The following is an 18,605-nucleotide window of genomic DNA, read 5'->3' as shown; positions in this document are numbered from 1 at the left end:
TTTGAGATCTCATCACCGGTGGAACTTGGCACCTGACGCGGGGCTGCATTGTTTTCGATCTCCGGTGAAGGGGTAAGCCCTAATTTCTGCCGCCCTGGCAATTATATCATTCGATCTCTTTCTGGATCTGATAGAATCACAGTTATCTTAATCTTGCTTAGATCTATCAGCTTATATCTATTGAATTTGTTGCTTAGATGCTAGCAAAAGATTTATTTTATTAACAAAAGCATCAGATTAGTTTTAATTAGCCGATAGTTTTTTATTCTTAGCCTTTGATGAGTTTCTATCGAACTTTTATCTCGTCACATTTAGATTCATCGGCTAGTAACTTTTAAGTCTACCATCCGGCTGCCAGCGTTGTCTCAGTTAAGTCCGATCCTATTGGTGGTGACGCTAGATTAATTGTCATCAGCTTGCTAGTTTCGGCGATAGTTCAATTTGTTAATTCTATTTGCCGGCTGATGGTCGCTAAATGTTTAATTATTGCATCAGCCATTGATCATCGGCTCTGTGTACTTTAATTCTATCATATAGTCCATAGATCTTCGTATATTTTATTCGTCCAAGTGTTGTATCGGCTCCGGATTGTGATTATATTAAATGGCCGATACGATGTGTTGAATGGTCAAACTGACCGACACGCCTCGAACCTCAAGAAGCTATGGACATGCACTGGAGTTAAGCAGATCTCTCAGTCTGGTGTGTTGCATGCGGGGGGTCATCTTCCGGTCGATTTTTTTCCGGCAACAGTGGCCATTGCCTAAAGCTCCTAAACAAGGTGGTGTTTAGGGAAGGGGATTCATATACAGTCTTACCCTTGCAAAAAAAAATTCCTTTAAAACTATACAAAGAGGCTGGTTCAAAGTTTCAAACCCAGAACCTACAGGCCACAAGTAGAATATCTGAACATAACATCGAAAAAGGGATGCCGATTTGGAAATTTTTTCAAAAATGGGTACCTCCCGCCCGATCAATGGATGGATTTGCTCCAAGGGGTTAAAAGAGACCGCCTTTATGATTTTGTAGGTCTTTAAGACTTCAGCCATTTTTAATGGTTGTAGTTTGACCTAATATTTTAATTTGTTTTTTGAATTAAACGAATATATTAATTTGTAGCATAAGGATGCATGAGCACAAGACGTTTTTTTCCAGTACTGAAGGTTTGATTTGTTGACTAACTTTTGCTAAAATGAATACTGATATCTTTATGCTTATTACACGAGTGGAAAAGGATCAGTCGAGTCTCTCTCTGTATTCTACTATGAATAAAAAGGAAAACATTGCGACGCCTGAGAGACTCGAACTCTCGCGGGGAAACCCCATGTACTTTAGCAGGCACATGTTTGAGCGCGCGCACTCCACTCTTCGCTGCCGACCCCTGCTCGTCGCACTGTAGCAGGACCTCTGCTTCTGCAAGACCATGTCCGAGCTGCAGGAGGCCACTCTCCCCGCCGGCTGCCGGAGCCGCACGACGGCGAGGTTCATCTGTGTTCATTGATTCCACACGTCGAGGTACGGGCACCCAAACGTGACGACGACGCCATGGAGACCCAGGTCAGCGGCTCGCTGAGGACGCCATCAAGTGGTTCTGTCTTCTGTTCCTTGTGTGCCTTTTGAATGTGGTAATGTTGTACATGGTAAGAAACGGCCGGCCTTCAGGTTTCAGAACAGAGCTCGGCACAATACTAAGGGGTGTACATTGGAAGGCAGAGACAGATTGGTGCAGTACAATCGCTGATTCCGTTGCATATGGAAGAACTAGTGAGGTTTTTCCTGCCATTGCCACCCGGCCGGATTCAGACTTCAGACTTCAGTGCATGCATACCACTACCTCCTAGAATGCCCACACTTGCATGCTCCGCTGGTCTATGTCCTATAGTGTACTGCACCCCACTAAAATGATAAGTGAGGATATTTGTAAAGGGAAAGGTTGATCATAAGGGCAAGAAGATGCCATCTTCCACCATGGCCTGTCTACTTCACTTTGGTCTAAGGAAAAGGAAGAAGATTCGTCTTGTTAATTTCTTTTATCCCTGCAGCGACGTCATGTTTTGCTACAGTGGCAAGACGGAAAGCACAGATGACCCATGCGTTGCGTGCTTGATCAAATTCTTCTTAGCAGGTCCCACTCTTGTAGTTAAACAAGCAGCCACCTGTATTGCTTTGAGAACTAGTGAGGTTTTTCCTTTAGTTGGTGCAAGGACGAAAGCAAAAGGCATTATGCGTAATTAAAACAACAAAGGAAAAGGCAGTGCCAACAAAGGAAAAGGCAGCGCCAGCAGAAAACGCACAAGGTTTATTTTATCCTTTTATATCCCTGAAGTGCTTGACTTTGCAAGCAAAATTCCAACCCACCGGGCTAAAGTTAATTTTGATTTGAGCCCCAATATTTATTGGTTCTTTTACACACTTCCCTCCTATCCAGTTTCCCTTTATTTGATCCGATCTCATTCCATCTCTCATCTGTTATTGCCGTTCATTCCACTGGCATAGCGTTGTATTATATGGCAGCTGCGAGCACCTGAGTTGGTTGGCGGCAGCAAGTTCGAGTCAAGGCGGCCGTGGAAGTTGCATAGCGTCGCACAAGCACGATCTGGGGACGACCAGCAGCGACTCCATCCAAGTTCCTGCCTAGCTGTGGCAGCTCTTGATTCCCATCAAGAAGAACCTAGTGAGTCCTATATCTTGTACCCTCTCATCCTTTATTATTCAGACGCGCCTTGTGCAAGTGCAACACCAGGGAAAACAGAAACAATAACCTACTAGCTCCTTGTATTCGCCCAGGGACAAATCCTTGCATGGAGGTGGTGACAGGTGCACTGCCAAGCGTTATCACCAAGCTGGGTGAACTTCTCATTGGCGAGTACAATCTGCAGAAGGGGCTGAAGGGGGAGATCAGGTTTCTCCAATCGGAGCTCGAGAGTATGAAGGGTGCCCTTGAGAAGGTCTCTAGCACACCGGCCGACCGGCTTGACATTCAAGACAAGATCTGGGCTAGGGATTTGAGGGAGCTGTCCTATGATATAGAGGACGGTATTGACACATTCATGGTCCGTGGGCAGGGTAAAGAGCAGGGCAATCTGCATGGCATCAAGAAGTTCATTGATAGAAGTGTTGGTTTGTTTAGAAAGGCCAAGATTCGCCATGGGATGGCCACTGAGATCAGAGACATCAAGACCCGTGTCGAAGAGGTAGCCAAGCGGCATGGAAGGTACAAGATCAACATTGATGTTGCTATGCCTGTCATGATCGATCCACGTTTATTCAGTCAGTACACGGAGGCGAAAGAGCTTGTTGGAATTGATGAGGCAAGAGATGAGCTAATTAAGACTCTAGAAGAAGAGAATGAAGTGTCCATGCAGCAGCATGGAAAGATAGTTTCCATTGTTGGATTTGGGGGACTGGGAAAGACAACTCTTGCAAAAGCAGTTTATGAAAAGATTAGAGCACGATTCGATTGTTGTGCTTTTGTTTCAGTGTCTCAAACTCCTAACTTGAAGAAATTATTCAAGGGCTTGCTTTGTGATCTTGGCAAAACAAATAATGAAGAAACATTGGATGAGAGTCGGCTTATAAAAGTACTCAGAGAATTCCTTCAAGAGAAAAGGTATGAGATCATTCCTCATGTAAACTTGTACATTTGGGATTTTTTTTTTGCCAATGATAATTTATGCCTTGCATTCATAATACTAAAGGCCATGTTTGGATCTTGTCAGATTGTAAGAAAGAATCTAGATTATACATTATAACTGGGTTGTCTGGGTTCCTAGATTTTAAGATGGTTGGAGGGTTGGTTGTGTCTATTACCTCAAAATTAGGGTGAAGGTAGATGTGGGATTACAATAATCTGGGTGTTTATTTCTCATAATGATTTTTATCTGATTTCTTTTATCAAAATTAGATCCAGACATGGCCTAAGTCTACATAAGGTTAACTAGATGCTCATGCATGGCCCTAGTTAAATAGCAAAATAGAAACCACTTAATATTTTTCGCATATTTTCAAGTGTAAATAAGCAAAATCTACAATCATTGTTTCTGATTCGAGTTCCTTTTTGTTTTGTCAATGATCCTGGGTGGACTTATTTTGTCTACATACATGCTAATCTAGCTGCTCCCTAGCTATTTTACTCTAGTCACTAAAACTTTAGTTGTTGTCCAGTTAGCTCAATTTGCATACCGCCGTGGTATATGTACATTATGATAACCTTTTCCATCTTAAAACCATTTGTTCTTGCTACTAACCTGTCATATGTATAGGTATTTCATTGTTATTGACGACATATGGGATATCTCAGTCTGGAAAATGATCAAATGTGCTTTGCCTGATAATGATGTTGGATACGCTATCATCACAACTACCCGTATTTTTGATGTTGCTGAACAAGCCGGTGGTGCTTACAAGCTGAAACCCCTTTCATTAAATAACTCTCGCAAGTTGCTGTATAGAAGAATATTTGGTACTGAAAACAAATACGATAATAAAGGCATAGAAAAATGTCCAAATGAGGAGCTGGCCGAAGTATCTGACAGAATACTAAAGAAATGTTCTGGAGTACCCTTAGCAATCACTACGATGGCAAGTCTGCTAGCTTGTAAAGCAAGAAATAAAATAGATTGGTATGAGGTGTACAATTCCATTGGTACTGGTCTGGAAAACAATCTAGATGTGAAGAATATGAGAAAGATTTTATCATTTAGCTATTATGAGCTGCCATGCCATCTAAGGACTTGCTTATTATATTTAAGCATGTTTCCAGAAGATTTTGAAATTGACAAGGGTCGTTTGATAAGGATGTGGATAGCTGAAGGTTTTATCCAATGTGAAAAACATGGGAAGAGTTTATTTGAACTCGGAGAGAGTTACCTCAATGAGCTCATAAATAGAAGTATGGTCCAAGCAATATATGACAGACACACTGGCATGCCACCTAGTTGTCGCGTACATGATATGGTGCTCGATCTTATCCGTTCCTTGTCAACTGAAGAAAACTTTATTGCTGTACTAAGTGATATGGATAGCACATCTCCATCAGATACGATTCGGAGGTTGTCCCTTCAAAATGTCAAGAACAGTCACATAATGGCTCATGCTACTAGGAGCTCGCTGCAACATGCAAGGTCAGTTGTTATCTTCCCATCTGAATTTGCTCAAGCGCCGGCTCTTGGGAGTTTTCAGGTTTTACGTGTACTGGATTTATGTGAATGTGATCTTTCACAAGCTAATAGTCTTAAGTACCTTGAAAATTTATATCAGTTGAGGTACTTGGGACTATGTGAGACAAGTATTTCTCAGCTCCCGGGAGAAATAGGGAACCTGCAGTTTCTGCAAACATTGGACGTAAGGGGCAATACTATTTCATGGTTGCCTTCGGGTGTTGTTCAGCTAACTAATTTGATGTTCCTATACATCGACGGGTCTACAAAAGTGCCGAATGGAATTGGAAACCTAACATGCCTTGAACAGCTGTCGTCGTTATACATTGATGGCTCCACCATAAATATTGTAGAAGAGTTGGGCCAGCTAGCTGCACTAAGGCGGCTGGAGATTGAATTGGACGAGTGGAACAACAAGGTGTTGGAGTGCCTACGCATGCTACAAAAGATCCAGGAACTAGATATCTCAGTCTGTTCTGGTGAACGTAGCATCAGTGGATTGGATGCCTGGACCGCCCCTCGACATATTCGTGATTTGCGTATAGTACACAGCTGTTGGTTTTCTACACTGCCGGCTTGGGTGAATCCATCACTTGTTCCGGATCTCACCCGCCTATATATCGATGTGAGGGAGCTGCATCAAGTCGATCTTGAAATCCTCGGGAGGTTGCCAGCTCTCCGCTCTCTGTGGCTGGAGGTGGACAACAAGAACCTCGGAATCCTTCAGGGATTCGTTGTTGGTGCTGGTTCCTTCCCGTGCCTTGTAAGTTGTTGCTTCTCGCAATTTGTATGGCCAGTGGTATTTCAACAAGGAGCTATGCCAAGGCTTAGAGAGCTTTACCTCTTGGCATTGTTTTATGTGCGGGAGGCAAGAGGAATTGCCTGCAGCGATGGTGGCCTCGACTTGGGCCTGGGGAACCTGCCATCGCTGCAATGGGTCGCAGCTGACCTCCAGTGTGCGGGCGCTAACAAGGAGAAGGCGGAGCAAGCCAAGGCTGCACTGACGCTGGCAGCTAGAATGCATCCCAATCATCCCAACCATGATATACATATTCAAATATGAAGGTGCGTAGATCCTCTAGGTGGTGCTGCTCCATGATGGAGACAGTAGAGCGGAGTTGAATTTCGTGGAGTGGAGCACTCCTAAATGGACCCTTATTCCTTCTAAATAGGCCCTTGCTTCTGTCCTTTCCCATTTCTTCTAAACTTAATTGCGTTGGTTTTTTCCCACCCTATGCCACCTTAGCTCCAGATGTTCTTTCTCCGTTATTCTAACACATCCTCCCCACTTTATTTCCTTCTAATCATCTTTTTTTTAGTTGTGTTTATATCCTCAAAAGTAGGATGGAGAGAGAAAGTGGGATTACAATAATCTGGGTGCTAAGGTTTTTATAATCTATCCAATTACCTGGTGTGTTTAGCTCTCATAAAGACTTTTTAGCCAATAATAAAATACAATAGCTTTGTTTTCTTTTACATCATTATGGAGTGCAAAAATAATATAGCAAAATATATGGTCTTTGTTTCTGATTGGACTTCTATTATGTTTTGGCAAAGATTCTGATTGGACTTCTATTATATTTTGCCTATTTGAACTCGGAGAGTTTTACTTCAACGAGCTCATAATCAAAAGTATGATCCAACCGATACATAGCTCATGAACTGGCATGGTAAATGGTTGTCGCATACATGATATGGTGCTGGATCTTATCCGTTCCTTGTCAAGTGAAGAAAACTTAACATGCCTTGAGCTGCTGTCACAGTTATACATTGATGACTCTGCCATAAACATTATAGAAGAGTTGGGCGAGCTAACTGAACTGAGGCGGCTGTGGATTAAATTGGAGGAGTGGAATGACAAGCTGTTAGAGTGCCTGCACAAGCTACAAAAGATTCAGGAACTGTGTATCGATCATGCTCCATCATCCTCACCGCAGCATAGGTGGATTGGATACCTGGGTTGCCCCTCGACGTCTCCGTGACTTGGTTACACAATACAGTTGTTGGTTTTCAACACTGCCAGCTTGGGTGAATCCATCGCTTGTTCCGGATCTCACCTGTCTAACCATCGCCGTGAGGGAGCTGCATCAGGGCGACCTCAAAATCCTCGGGAGGTTGCCAGCTCTCCGCTATGTCTAACCTGGGAATCCTTCAGGGATTCGTTGTTGGTGCTGGTTCCTTCCCGTGCCTCGTAAGCTGTTGGTTCTCGCGATCTGTATGGCCAGTGGTGTTTCAACAAGAAGCTATGCCGAGGCTCAGAGAGCTTCGGATCTGGCCGTTGTTTTATGTGCGGGAGGCAAGAGGAATGGCCAGCAGCGATGGTGGTCTCGATTTTGGCCTAGGGAACCTGCTATCACTGCAGGAAGTCAAGATTGAAATCCTAGGTGCAGGCGCTACCAAGGAGGCGGCGGAGCAAGCCATGGTCCCGCTGACGCATGTAGCTTCTGTAGTTGATCCTTGCTTCTCTCCTTTCCCATTTCTTCTAAACTTCATTGGCGTTGTTTTTTCCGGCCCAGTATTTTCTTCTAATCTTAATTTTGTTTCGATTTCTGTCTCAGATTCAGATGAAGAATAGCAAACCGGAGAAAAGATCTGCTTCGCCACATCTGCAGAGATTAAATTGGTCAACCATGGACGGTACCAAACAACTCGAACCTGTAAGCAGTGATGTTAGCTACTCGGTTTCCCATGGAAATGTCGCATGTTTGGGGTTAGCTTTGGTTGGTTAAAGCACTACATATTACGATGTGTGCCTTGTGCACGCTTGGAACCTAGAGGTCTTCCTGGCTGGCTAAATTTTACTCCATTTTCTGCAGTACCGTAATGCCGCTCCCTGTCGCTGACATCAATAATGCCGCACGTCCTCAGGAGCCTGCAATGCCACGGGAGGCCTTGGACAGAACAAAACGCAAGGGCATTGCGGCGACAGAGTCGGGCCTAGATGTCACGCATGGGTATCCATCCTATTGTAGGGTGTGTTGCTGTTGAGTGCAGTGGTCTGCTTTCATGAGGCTCTCAAAAGCGCAATCATTTGCATAGCTTTTATGTTGTGTTTAGCCTGCCATTTGTTCGTACGAATCTTCAGGAGTCTAGCTATGTTTGACAAAGAGGGGCAAGAAGTATTTTGGGTTATTTGCAGCTTGTGGCCTTGATCGTCATGCGTGCCGGTGAGAAGTCAGAGTATAGATGCCAGTGTGCATGCTCTGTTTTTCCGTGTGCTCTGTTCTGCGCATAACTCTGTTCTGCAGAGCATGGTGCCCACGAGTAGCTTCACCAACCGAACTTGCATTAAAAAAGCTTTGGTCTGTTGCTTAACACACATGGAAAGCTTTGGTCTAGACATGAGATAAGTGTACATATGATCAACTAAATGTTCATGCATGTGGCCTTTATTAAATAATAAAATACAATCACTTTGTGTCTTTTTCACATAATTATGGAGTGCACTAAATAATGTAGCAAAATCTATGATCTTTGTTTCCGATTGGACTCCTTTTATGTCTTGGCAAAGATTCTGACCGGACTTATTTTGTCTACGTACATGACTACATGCTAATTCTAGCTGCTCCCTAGCTATTTTAGCTTAATCACTAAAACATTAGCAGTGGTCAAGTGAGCTTAATTTTCATATCGTGGTATATGGACATTATTAGAACATTCTATCAATTTGCACATATATGTGATATTTTTGCCACCGATAATTTACGCCTTCCATTCATGATACTAAGGTCATGGTTCGATCTCGTACAAATTAGTAGTTGGGCTGTTTGGATCTATAGATCATAAGATAGTTGGAGAGTTAGCTGTGTCTATAACCTCAAAAGTAGGATGGAGAGATATAGTGTGATTACGATACTAAGGGTGTTTGGAATTTCTTATCTGTCCAATTACCTAGGTGTTTAGATTATACAGTATGAATAGTAGTTTTTGGATCTATAACCTCAACAGTAGGATGGAGAGATATAGTGTGATTACGATACGAAGGGTGTTTGGAATTTCTTATCTGTCCAATTACCTAGGTGTTTAGATCTCATTGTGATTTTTGTCTGATTTCTAAATTCACAATTAGATCTATACATGGCCTAAATCGACATACTGTCAGCTAAATATGTACATGCCCGGCCCTTGTTAAATGACAAAATACAATGACTTTGTCTTTTTCACATCATTGTTAAGTGAAAATGATATGGCAAATATCTACAATCTTTGTTTTTGACTGGACTTATTTTGTCTATATACATGCTAATCTCGCTGCTCCCTAGCTATTTTAGTTTAATCACAAAAATATTTAATGGCCCAGTTAGCTTAATTTGCATATTGTGGTATATGAATATTATTAAAAGTTCTTCCAACCTAAAACCATTGCTAATAACTTGCCATATGTATAGGTATTTTGTTGTTATCGATGACATTTGGGATATCTCAGTATGGAAAATGATCAGATGTGCTTTGCCTGATAATGATGTTGGATACACTATTATTACAACTACCCGTAATTATGATGTTGCTGAACAAGCTGGTGGTGCTTACAAGCTGAAACCCCTTTCTTTGAATAACTCCCGAAAGTTACTGTATAGAAGAATATTTGGTACTGAAAACAAATACGATAATGAAGGCAGAGAAAAATATCCTGATGAGGAGCTGGCCGAAGTATCTGACAAAATACTAAAAAAATGTGCTGGTGTACCCTTAGCGGTTATTACGATGGCAAGTCTGCTAGCTTGTAAAGCAAGAAATAAAATGGATTGGTACGAGGTATACAATTCCATTGGTACTGGTCTAGAAAACAATCTAAATGTGAAGAATATGAGAAAGATTTTGTCACTTAGCTATTATGAGCTGCCATGCCATCTAAGGACTTGCTTATTATATTTAAGCATATTTCCAGAAGATTTTGGAATTGACAAGGATCGTTTGATAAGAATGTGGATCGCTGAAGGTTTTATCCAAAGTGAAAAACAGGGGAAGAGTGTATTTGAACTCGGAGAGAGTTATTTCAACGTGCTCATAAATAGAAGTATGATCCAACCGATACATAACTCATCAACTGGCATGCCACATAGTTGTCGCGTACATGATATGGTGCTGGATCTTATCCGTTCCTTGTCAAGTGAAGAAAACTTTGTTGCTGTACTAAGTGATATGGATAGCACATCTCCAACAAGTACGATTCGGAGGTTGTCCCTTCAAAATGGCAAGAACAGTCATGTAGTGGCTCATGCTACTACTAGGAGCTTGTTGCAACATGCAAGGTCAGTTGTTATCTTCCCATCTGCTGCTGCTCAAGCGCCGGCTCTTGGGAGCTGCCGAGTTCTACGTGTACTGGATTTATGTGAATGTGATCTTTCACAAGCTAATAGCCTCAAGTACCTTGGGAATTTATATCAGTTGAGGTACTTGGGACTATATTGTACGCGTATTTCTCAGCTCCCGGAAGAAATAGGAAACCTGCAATTTCTACAAACGTTGGATGTTAGGTTCAATACTATTTCATGGTTGCCTTCAGGTGTTGTTCAGCTAACTAATTTGATGTTCCTATACATCGACCGGTGGACAAGAGTGCCGAATGGAATTGGAAACCTAACATGCCTTGAAAAGCTGTCGGTGTTACGCATTGATGGCTCCACCATAAATATTGTACAAGAGTTGGGCCAGCTAGCTGCACTAAGGCGGCTGCAGATTGAATTGGAGGAGTGGAATGACAAGCTGTTGGAGGGCCTACGCATGCTACAAAAGATCCAGGAACTATATATCTCAGTCCGCCTTGAACGTAGCATCGGTGTATTGGACACTTGGATCGCCCCTCGACATATTCGTGATTTGGATACAGCAAGCAGCTGTTGGTTTTCTACACTGCCGGCTTGGGTGAATCCATCACTTGTTCGGGATCTCACCTGCCTAGGTATCGCTGTGAGGGAGCTGCATCAAGTCGATCTCGAAATCCTCGGGAGGTTGCCAGCTCTCCGCGCTCTGTGGCTGGAGGTGGACAACAAGAACCTGGGAATCGTTCAAGGATTCGTTGTTGGTGCTGGTTCGTTCCCGTGCCTTGTATTCTGTTCCTTCTTGCAATTTGTATGGCCAGTGGTGTTTCAACAAGGAGCTATGCCAAGGCTCAGAGCGCTTCACCTCTGGTCGTTGTTTTACGTGCGGGAGGGAGGAGGAATTGCCAGCGAGTTGGCCCTGGGGAACCTGCCATCACTGCAGGAGTTCTTTGCTTCCGTCGAATGTGAAGGCGCTAGCAAGGAGGAGGCGGAGCAAGCCAAGGCTGCACTGACGCATGCAGCTGAAATGCATCCCAATCATCCCAGGCATGAGATAGTATTTGAGTTGAGTGCAAATTAAAAGCACGATCATTTGCATAGGTTTTACGTTGTGGGTAGCCTGCTGTTTGTTAGTCTAGCAAGGAACAAGAAGTATTTTGTGTAATTTGCAGCTTGTGACCTTGATCGTCATGTGCTGGTGAGACGTCAGAGCAAAGATGCCAGTGTGCATGGTCGCCGTTCTCTTTCCTTGTAATAAATATAGGCCAACTGATGTAGCATTTCATGGCAACTCCGATGCATGCTCTGTTTCGGTGTGCAACGAGAGTATGAGACCACTAGATAGTACTGATCCCCCATCCTCTGTTTCAGCGTGCTCTGTTCTGTGCGTAACTCTGCTCCGCGAACATGAGTAGCTTCATCAGACCATCGCGTTACAGTCGCCGTGGACCACGAACACGATGGGGACAAGCAGAAGAAGGATTGATACGTAATCTATCGGTTTACTTTTCAACAGTTTGGCACTTAGCTATGTTTTGACTGCCTGCGTGCTGTGCTCTTGCTTGTGAGATTCGCCCGCGAATGGTCAAGGCCGGAACTTTTCACTATTCTTAAATAAATCTGAATGTGCCTGCAATTTTCCGGGCACACACTCCGGCGTGAGTATGCAGCTCCCAGCCTTCATGCACCCCGCGTACAGAGTACCTTCCGGATGCTGCTCGACGGCGGCGCGGCTATAGGCTGCCGATACGACAACGAGGCATCAGCAGTGGCGCAGCGACGGCGAGGACGACAACGATGGCTGGAGCCTTGTTCGAGCGCTCTGAAACATGCAGCGCCATCATCGTCCAGACTCCAGAGTCAAATGAATCAATGGATTTATTTTTATAGATAAACTGATATAGATATAGATATGATAATAAGATATTAATAGACATAAAAATATATAAAAACCCTGAAAAATCAGTATAATTAACCTCCACCACAATCCACATTCACCTCGTTCCTAGCCTATGCTGGAAAGAACAAAACCAGATAACTTGACCTCTTTAAAAAAAATCTATAGTATAATTATCATTTTTTAAAATGTTTTTACGAGACAAATTAGTATATCAGAATCCAGGTTTATCGAATCCATTGGTGTTCCCACATGTTGAGACGTCCGCTCAGATAGGTAATAAATTAATAATAGTCTCGGCGAAAATTCAGATGTGGGGAAGAGAATTTTCGTCCAAGTGCCGTGTAGCAAAAGGCATCTGTCGGTACATACAGACAGGGGTACCTCCTGCTAGGGTGTCCAAGCACTGGGACTTCTCATAATCCACTCTCCCCCTCGGCTCTGGGACACGTGGTATACGGCCTCCGGGCCTGACTGCTGGGACCACGGTCTCCGGACCCTCCCCGAGCTCCGTGAGGTCCGGGGCCTCTGCACACCCACGTGGGCAGGAGAGCCCTCGGATAACTCCTGCGGACCCGGCCTCCCCTGGGAGGTCCGGGGACGCCATGTGTGATGGCCGGGCCATCACAGGCCGGCCCGCTCCGACCAGCCACGGGGGCCCCGGACCCCCCTTCCCCGGGAAGGGGTCCGGTGCCGCCACGTGCTGCCCTGCGGGAGGAGCGGGGCTGGCCCCGCCGCGTGCCTGCGGCCGGAGGCCCCTTACGGGTCTCCTCCTCACCTACCCGCATTCAATGCGGTAGCTGGGCCAGGCGCGCCAAAGTCAAAAGGTGCGGCCTGCCACTGACACACGGGGCAGGTAAGCTGACACCGCGGTAAGCCCGCCCGTTCTGAAGGCGGCGCGTCGTATCACCGCGCACAGTACGCGGACTGTGTGCAGTCCCGTCACGGCGCTGCGCGCGTGATGATGGCCTGTATTAGGCGAGCCAAGGCGTGCGCTGTAACAGAGCGCGCGCCGCAGGACGGCCCCGTGTCGCCCACTGACCGAAGGTCCCATCCCAACAGTGACAGCACGGCTTCACTGTTGGGTAACGCTGACGCCGGTCACTGTACAAGACAAGGCTGTACACGGCCATATCCTGGCTGTAGATACGCACATCAACTTCTCGATTGAGAGGACTACGGAGAGGAGCTGGAGATGGAGGACTCTATATCTCTCGAAGAACAGCTCCTGCAGGCCGGACCCACATGTCGGGGTCCCTCGCAGTGTAAGCGCTCCCCTTGAACTATAAAAGGGAGAGGGCACTCGTTAGAACGGAGGTTCTGGACACACACACGAACACAAACTAAGGAGCATCCGTGCTCACACAATCAATACAACACCAAAGTGGACGTAGGGTATTACGCTCTGGCGGCCCGAACCACTCTAAAATCCTCGCGTCCTTCCTGTGTTCATCCGCACATCGACCCAGCGCTCCTAAGTCTCCTCCAAACCCATCCTTGACTAGGATTAGGCGGGTGCTTTCCGCCACCCGGCTGGAGAATTCCTCCGACATTTGGCGCGCCAGGTAGGGGAGCTAGGTTTGGTTTTGCGCTCGGTCGATTTCCACGACTTCAATGGCGCAGGAAAATGGTCACCATGACCTCCTGATCGGTGAAGAAGTGGCGTCGACAGCGCCACACGCCTCGCGCCGTCACGCCTCCAGGGTGGCTCCGCGTGCTGCTCCGCCATGCGCAGCGGAGCGGGACTCCGTGGCCCAATCGGTGCTCCCACCGAGCGGGCCCCTCATGGCAGCCAGGGAGTTGCTCCGCAACCCCCCTGGCGAGGCGGCGTCGCCAGACGCGCACAGACAGTGGCGTGACGACGTCGACCGACTCCTCAACCTGGCACAGGCTTCCCCAGGCTCAGCGGGGGGCTCTGTATCCAGGCAGCGCCGTCGCCAGGGCGGCGCATCCGGTTCTGTGCACTCACCATCAGTGAGGAGTGCACGGACCGAAGACCTCCGCGCAGAGCTCAACCGCAGGCATGCGGGAGAGGATGCCAGGATCTCCATCGAGCGAGCACGTAACCGACGGCTCAACATTGAGGGTCGGAACCTAGCCCCTGAGCTCGATGCGGCTACGGCCAGGCCGCAAGGACTCACCCAGGCGCCGGTGTCGGGCGTGGGCTGCGCAGCGCTCGCAGACCACCTTCGCGCGGTCGCCTGGCCGTCCAAGTTTCGGCCTCACCTGCCGGAAAAATATGACGGGTCCTCCAACCCGTCAGAGTTCCTGCAGGTCTACATCACCGCCATCACGGCGGCTGGAGGTAACGAAGCCGTCATGGCAAGTTACTTTCATGTAGCCTTGACCGGGCCAGCCCGGACCTGGCTCATGAACCTTACCCCGGGATCCATCCAGTCCTGGGGCGAACTCTGCGCACAGTTCACGGCGAACTTCGCCAGCGCGTACCAGCAGCATGGCGTGGAGGCCCACCTCCACGCCGTGAGGCAACAACCCGGGGAAACCCTCCGGGCCTTCATCTCCCGCTTCACTAAGGTACGTGGAACCATCCCACGTATCTCCGATGCATCTATTATCACGGCTTTCCGACAGGGGGTCCGAGACGAGAAGATGCTAGAGAAGCTGGCGACCCACCAGGTGGAAGCCGTTACCACCCTGTTCGCTCTGGCGGACAAATGCGCCCGAGCTGCAGAAGGCCGTGCTTGGCACTCTGCAACTCAGGCAGGACCTGCTCAAACGAGCGGGCCCAGTGTCGCTGCCCCTGGTAGCGGCAAGAAGAAGAACAAGAAGAGCCGTGGCTTCGATAAGTCACGGATCGGGGGTCCGGCCGTTGCGGCTGCAACGACCGGAGGCCAAAACTCCCGTGGCAAGCGCCCGCGACAGCAGCGCACCGACCCCGGGTCGTGCCCTGTTCATCCTGGGGCTCGCCACAGCGCCGCTGAGTGCCGCGAGATCCAGAAGCTCGCGGAACGCCTCAGCAAGAGGCGTGACCAAGCCGCTAAGGAGGGTTCCTCCCCTCCGCGCCGGTCCGGTAAGGAGAAAGCCTCCGATGTCGACGCAGCCGCGACGGAGAGAGAGTTGGGGTATCAAGCCCCCAACAAAGACCTCAAGGGACTTTTCCAGCAGTCCGATTCCGAGTCCGGTGGGGACGAGCGCCGCAAGAAGCTGTACGTTATGTACGGCGGCAGCTCGGAGCTCGTCTCCCGGCGGGACGTCAAGGCCCTTCGCCGGGAGGTCCTCTCGGTGAAGCCAGGGGTGCCGAAGGCGGCGCCCCATCAGCGGTGGAAGGGCACTACCATCTCCTTTGGGCCATCTGATTGCCCAGAAAACATGGCGGGCGCTGGAGTGCTCCCGCTCATTACAGCACCCACCATTGCCAATGTTCGCCTTCACCATGTGCTGATCGACGGAGGCGCCGGCCTAAGCGTCATCAGCTATGCAGCGTTCAAGCACCTGCAAATCCCGGAGTCCAAGCTGGCTCCATCGCGCCCATTCTCGGGAGTGGGCCCGGATCCCGTATACCCGGTGGGGACCATCACCCTGCCGGTTACATTCGGGACGGAGGACAATTTCCGTACCGAGAACGTCCAGTTCGAGGTTGCGGAAGTTAACCTCCCCTTCAACGCCATCATCGGCAGGCCGGCCCTGTACCGGTTCATGGCCGTCGCCCACTACGGCTACCTGGTCCTGAAGATGCCTTCTCCGGTAGGTGTCCTCACTGTCCAGAGCGACCGTGCCGCGGCCGTGGTGGCGGTCGAAAAGCTCCATGCGCTGGCCACGGACCTTTCCCCTGCAGCTGGCGCCCAGGGGTCCGACCCCTCGACCTCCCGTGCCAAGGCTCTGGCCAAGGCACCGAAGGTCCGCCCGTCCGACACGGACGATGTTCCTGTGAAGACCGTCCAGGTCGGAGCGGAGACCTCCCAGACCACCCGCATCGGTGGCAACCTGGGAGAGAAATAGGAAAGCGCGCTCATCGCCTTCCTCCGGGCAAATGTTGATGTGTTCGCCTGGGAACCGTCACAGATGCCCGGGATCCCTAGGGAGGTGATTGAGCATCATCTGAAGATCCGCCCCGACGCCAGGCCGGTTCGGCAGAAGCCACGCAAGCAGTCCATTGAGCGGCAAAACTTCATCCGTGAAGAGGTCCGCAAGCTGCTGAAGGCTGGCTTCATCGAGGAGGTCTACCATCCTGTATGGTTGGCCAACCCGGTCGTGGTCCCAAAGGCTAACGGGAAGCTTCGGATGTGCATCGACTACACCAATCTTAACAAGGCATGTCCAAAAGACCCTTATCCACTCCCGCGAATAGATCAGATTGTAGACTCCACCTCCGGGTGTGATTTGCTGTCCTTCATAGATGCTTATTCTGGTTTCCACCAAATCAAAATGGCTAGTGATGATAGGAAGCACACAGCTTTTGTAACAGTGGATGGTCTCTATTGTTATATAGTCATGCCTTATGGATTGCTTAATGCACTACCCACCTTTGCTCGAGCAATGAACATCACTCTGGGTGATTTGGTTAGAGATATAGTCGAAGTGTATGTTGATGACATTGTTGTCAAGACTAGAGAGTCAAATTCCCTCTTAGAAAATCTAGCTCAAGTCTTCGACAAGTTACGAGCGACCTCCACTAAGCTTAACCCCGAGAAATGCGTCTTCGGCGTGTCGGCGGGAAGGCTCCTTGGTTTCCTGGTCTCTCACCGGGGGATCGAGGCCAACCCGGATAAGGTCCGGGCGATTGAAGCAATGAGACCCCCGGCGCGCCTCAAGGATGTACAGAGGCTGACGGGGTCCCTTGCCGCCCTCAGCCGCTTCATTTCGAAGCTGGCGGAGAGGGCGCTTCCCTTCTTCAAGTTGATGAGGGGGTCCGGCCCATTTGCATGGACCGAAGAGGCAGAACGCGCCTTCCAAGAGATGAAGCAGTACCTTACCTCCTTGCCGGTCCTAGTTGCACCGGACCCAGGAGAGACACTGTTTCTTTATCTTGCAGCAACGACCGAAGTGATCAGCATGGTGCTGGTCACCGAGAGGTCCGAGTTTCTCTCGCAGGGGGCCCCTGTGACCCCCCCTGTAAGAGAAGGAGGTCCGGCCTCCCCCACTCCAGCAACCGGCCCTACTTCGGAGGGTCCGGCCGGGTTCCGACCCGGAGAAGGGCTAGGCAGCTTGGGGGCCGACGCGTCCCCAGCACAAATTGAAGGACCCAGCCCACTTGGCAGAGCCAGGACCGTCCAGAGGCCGGTCTACTACGTCAGTGAGGTCCTTCATGAGGCAAAGGCCAGGTATCCTGAGACGCATAAACTCCTTTATGCTATACTTGTCGCGTCCAGGAAGCTCCGCCATTACTTTCAGGCCCACAAGATCGTGGTGGTGACCTCCTATCCATTGAGGGGCATCCTTCAGAACTCCAACGCCACAGGCAACATCGCCAAGTGGGCAGCAGAGCTCGCTGGCTTCCAACTCGACTTCCAGCCGCGTCATGCCATCAAGAGCCAGATTCTTGCTGACTTCATCGCGGAATGGACGCCTGCACCAGGTGCCCCCGGGGGGCCGGACCAAGGGACGGACCCCCCATATCCGGAGGTCAGGGCTCCGGTCTTCACCGGACCTCACTGGACCCTTTTCTTTGACGGGTCCGCCCGCAGCAAGGGGGCCGGCGCAGGCGTGGTCCTCATCGACCCACGTGGCGAGCAGTTAAAGTACATGGTGCGCCTCGAATTTGAGGCCACCAATAACATGGCGGAGTATGAGGCCTTAATCTTTGGGCTCACGGCGGCTCTGTCCCTAGGGGTCCGGGAGCTCCTGGTCAAAGGGGACTCCCAACTCATCATCAAGCAAGTCCGGGGGGAGTGTTGCTGCAACAACCCCCAGCTCGCAGCCTACCTCATTCATGTGAAGAGGCTGGAGAAGGACTTTGATGTGCTGGAACTGCAACACGTTCCACGCGAAGGCAACACAGCAGCTGATGCGCTCTCCGCGAGCGCATCGACTCAGGCACCCGTGCCTGAGGGCGTCTTCCTGAGACGTCTGCTGAAGCCTTCCGCCCAGTCTGCCGACCTGGGCGAAGGGGGTCGGACTAGCACCTCGACGCTAGCGGTCCCGGCGACAATCCATCTGTGGTGCCCGCCAAGGGCTGTGTGCTCCCTTGAGGGTCCCGGAGATCTCAGGGGGCCACACCCAGTTTCTCAGGAAGGTCCCGATGCATGGATCTCTAAGGTCCGGGACTACCTGAAAGATAATTACCTTCCTGAAGATCAAGCATCTGCTGAGCGCATTGTCCGGATGGCT

General features: G+C 48.9%; 1 protein-coding gene and 1 pseudogene across 14 annotated transcripts; both read left to right on the top strand.

Moving 5' to 3' along the window:
* The first annotated feature begins 2,285 nt into the window (after positions 1–2,285).
* LOC112902271 (putative disease resistance RPP13-like protein 3) lies at positions 2,286–8,588 on the top strand. Of its 14 annotated transcripts, none has more exons than XR_003230542.1 (6): positions 2,287–2,674; positions 2,788–3,610; positions 4,263–5,922; positions 6,033–6,224; positions 6,762–7,816; positions 7,976–8,053. XR_003230542.1 is itself a non-coding variant. In XM_025971254.1 (5 exons), the coding sequence occupies exons 2-5, from the start codon at positions 2,802–2,804 to the stop codon at positions 8,145–8,147; spliced, it is 2,793 nt and encodes a 930-aa protein (XP_025827039.1). In that variant the 5' UTR covers positions 2,287–2,674; positions 2,788–2,801; the 3' UTR covers positions 8,148–8,588. The 14 variants fall into 14 exon arrangements, 5 of the variants coding, with proteins under 5 accessions (XP_025827044.1, XP_025827039.1, XP_025827042.1 ...); XR_003230541.1 differs by having other exon boundaries at positions 6,717–7,816; XR_003230546.1 differs by lacking the exon at positions 6,033–6,224 and having other exon boundaries at positions 2,286–2,674; positions 4,263–5,123; positions 7,718–7,816; positions 7,976–7,993.
* A 951-nt stretch (positions 8,589–9,539) lies between these two features.
* Positions 9,540–11,757, top strand: LOC112872356 (annotated as a pseudogene).
* Positions 11,758–18,605: the final 6,848 nt, after the last annotated feature.

The sequence above is a fragment of the Panicum hallii genome, chromosome 8 (genome assembly GCF_002211085.1).
Source record: "Panicum hallii strain FIL2 chromosome 8, PHallii_v3.1, whole genome shotgun sequence".
Lineage (NCBI taxonomy): Eukaryota > Viridiplantae > Streptophyta > Magnoliopsida > Poales > Poaceae > Panicum > Panicum hallii.
Note: the sequence above shows the minus strand (reverse complement) of the source record. Positions and strands in the feature narration are given on the sequence as shown.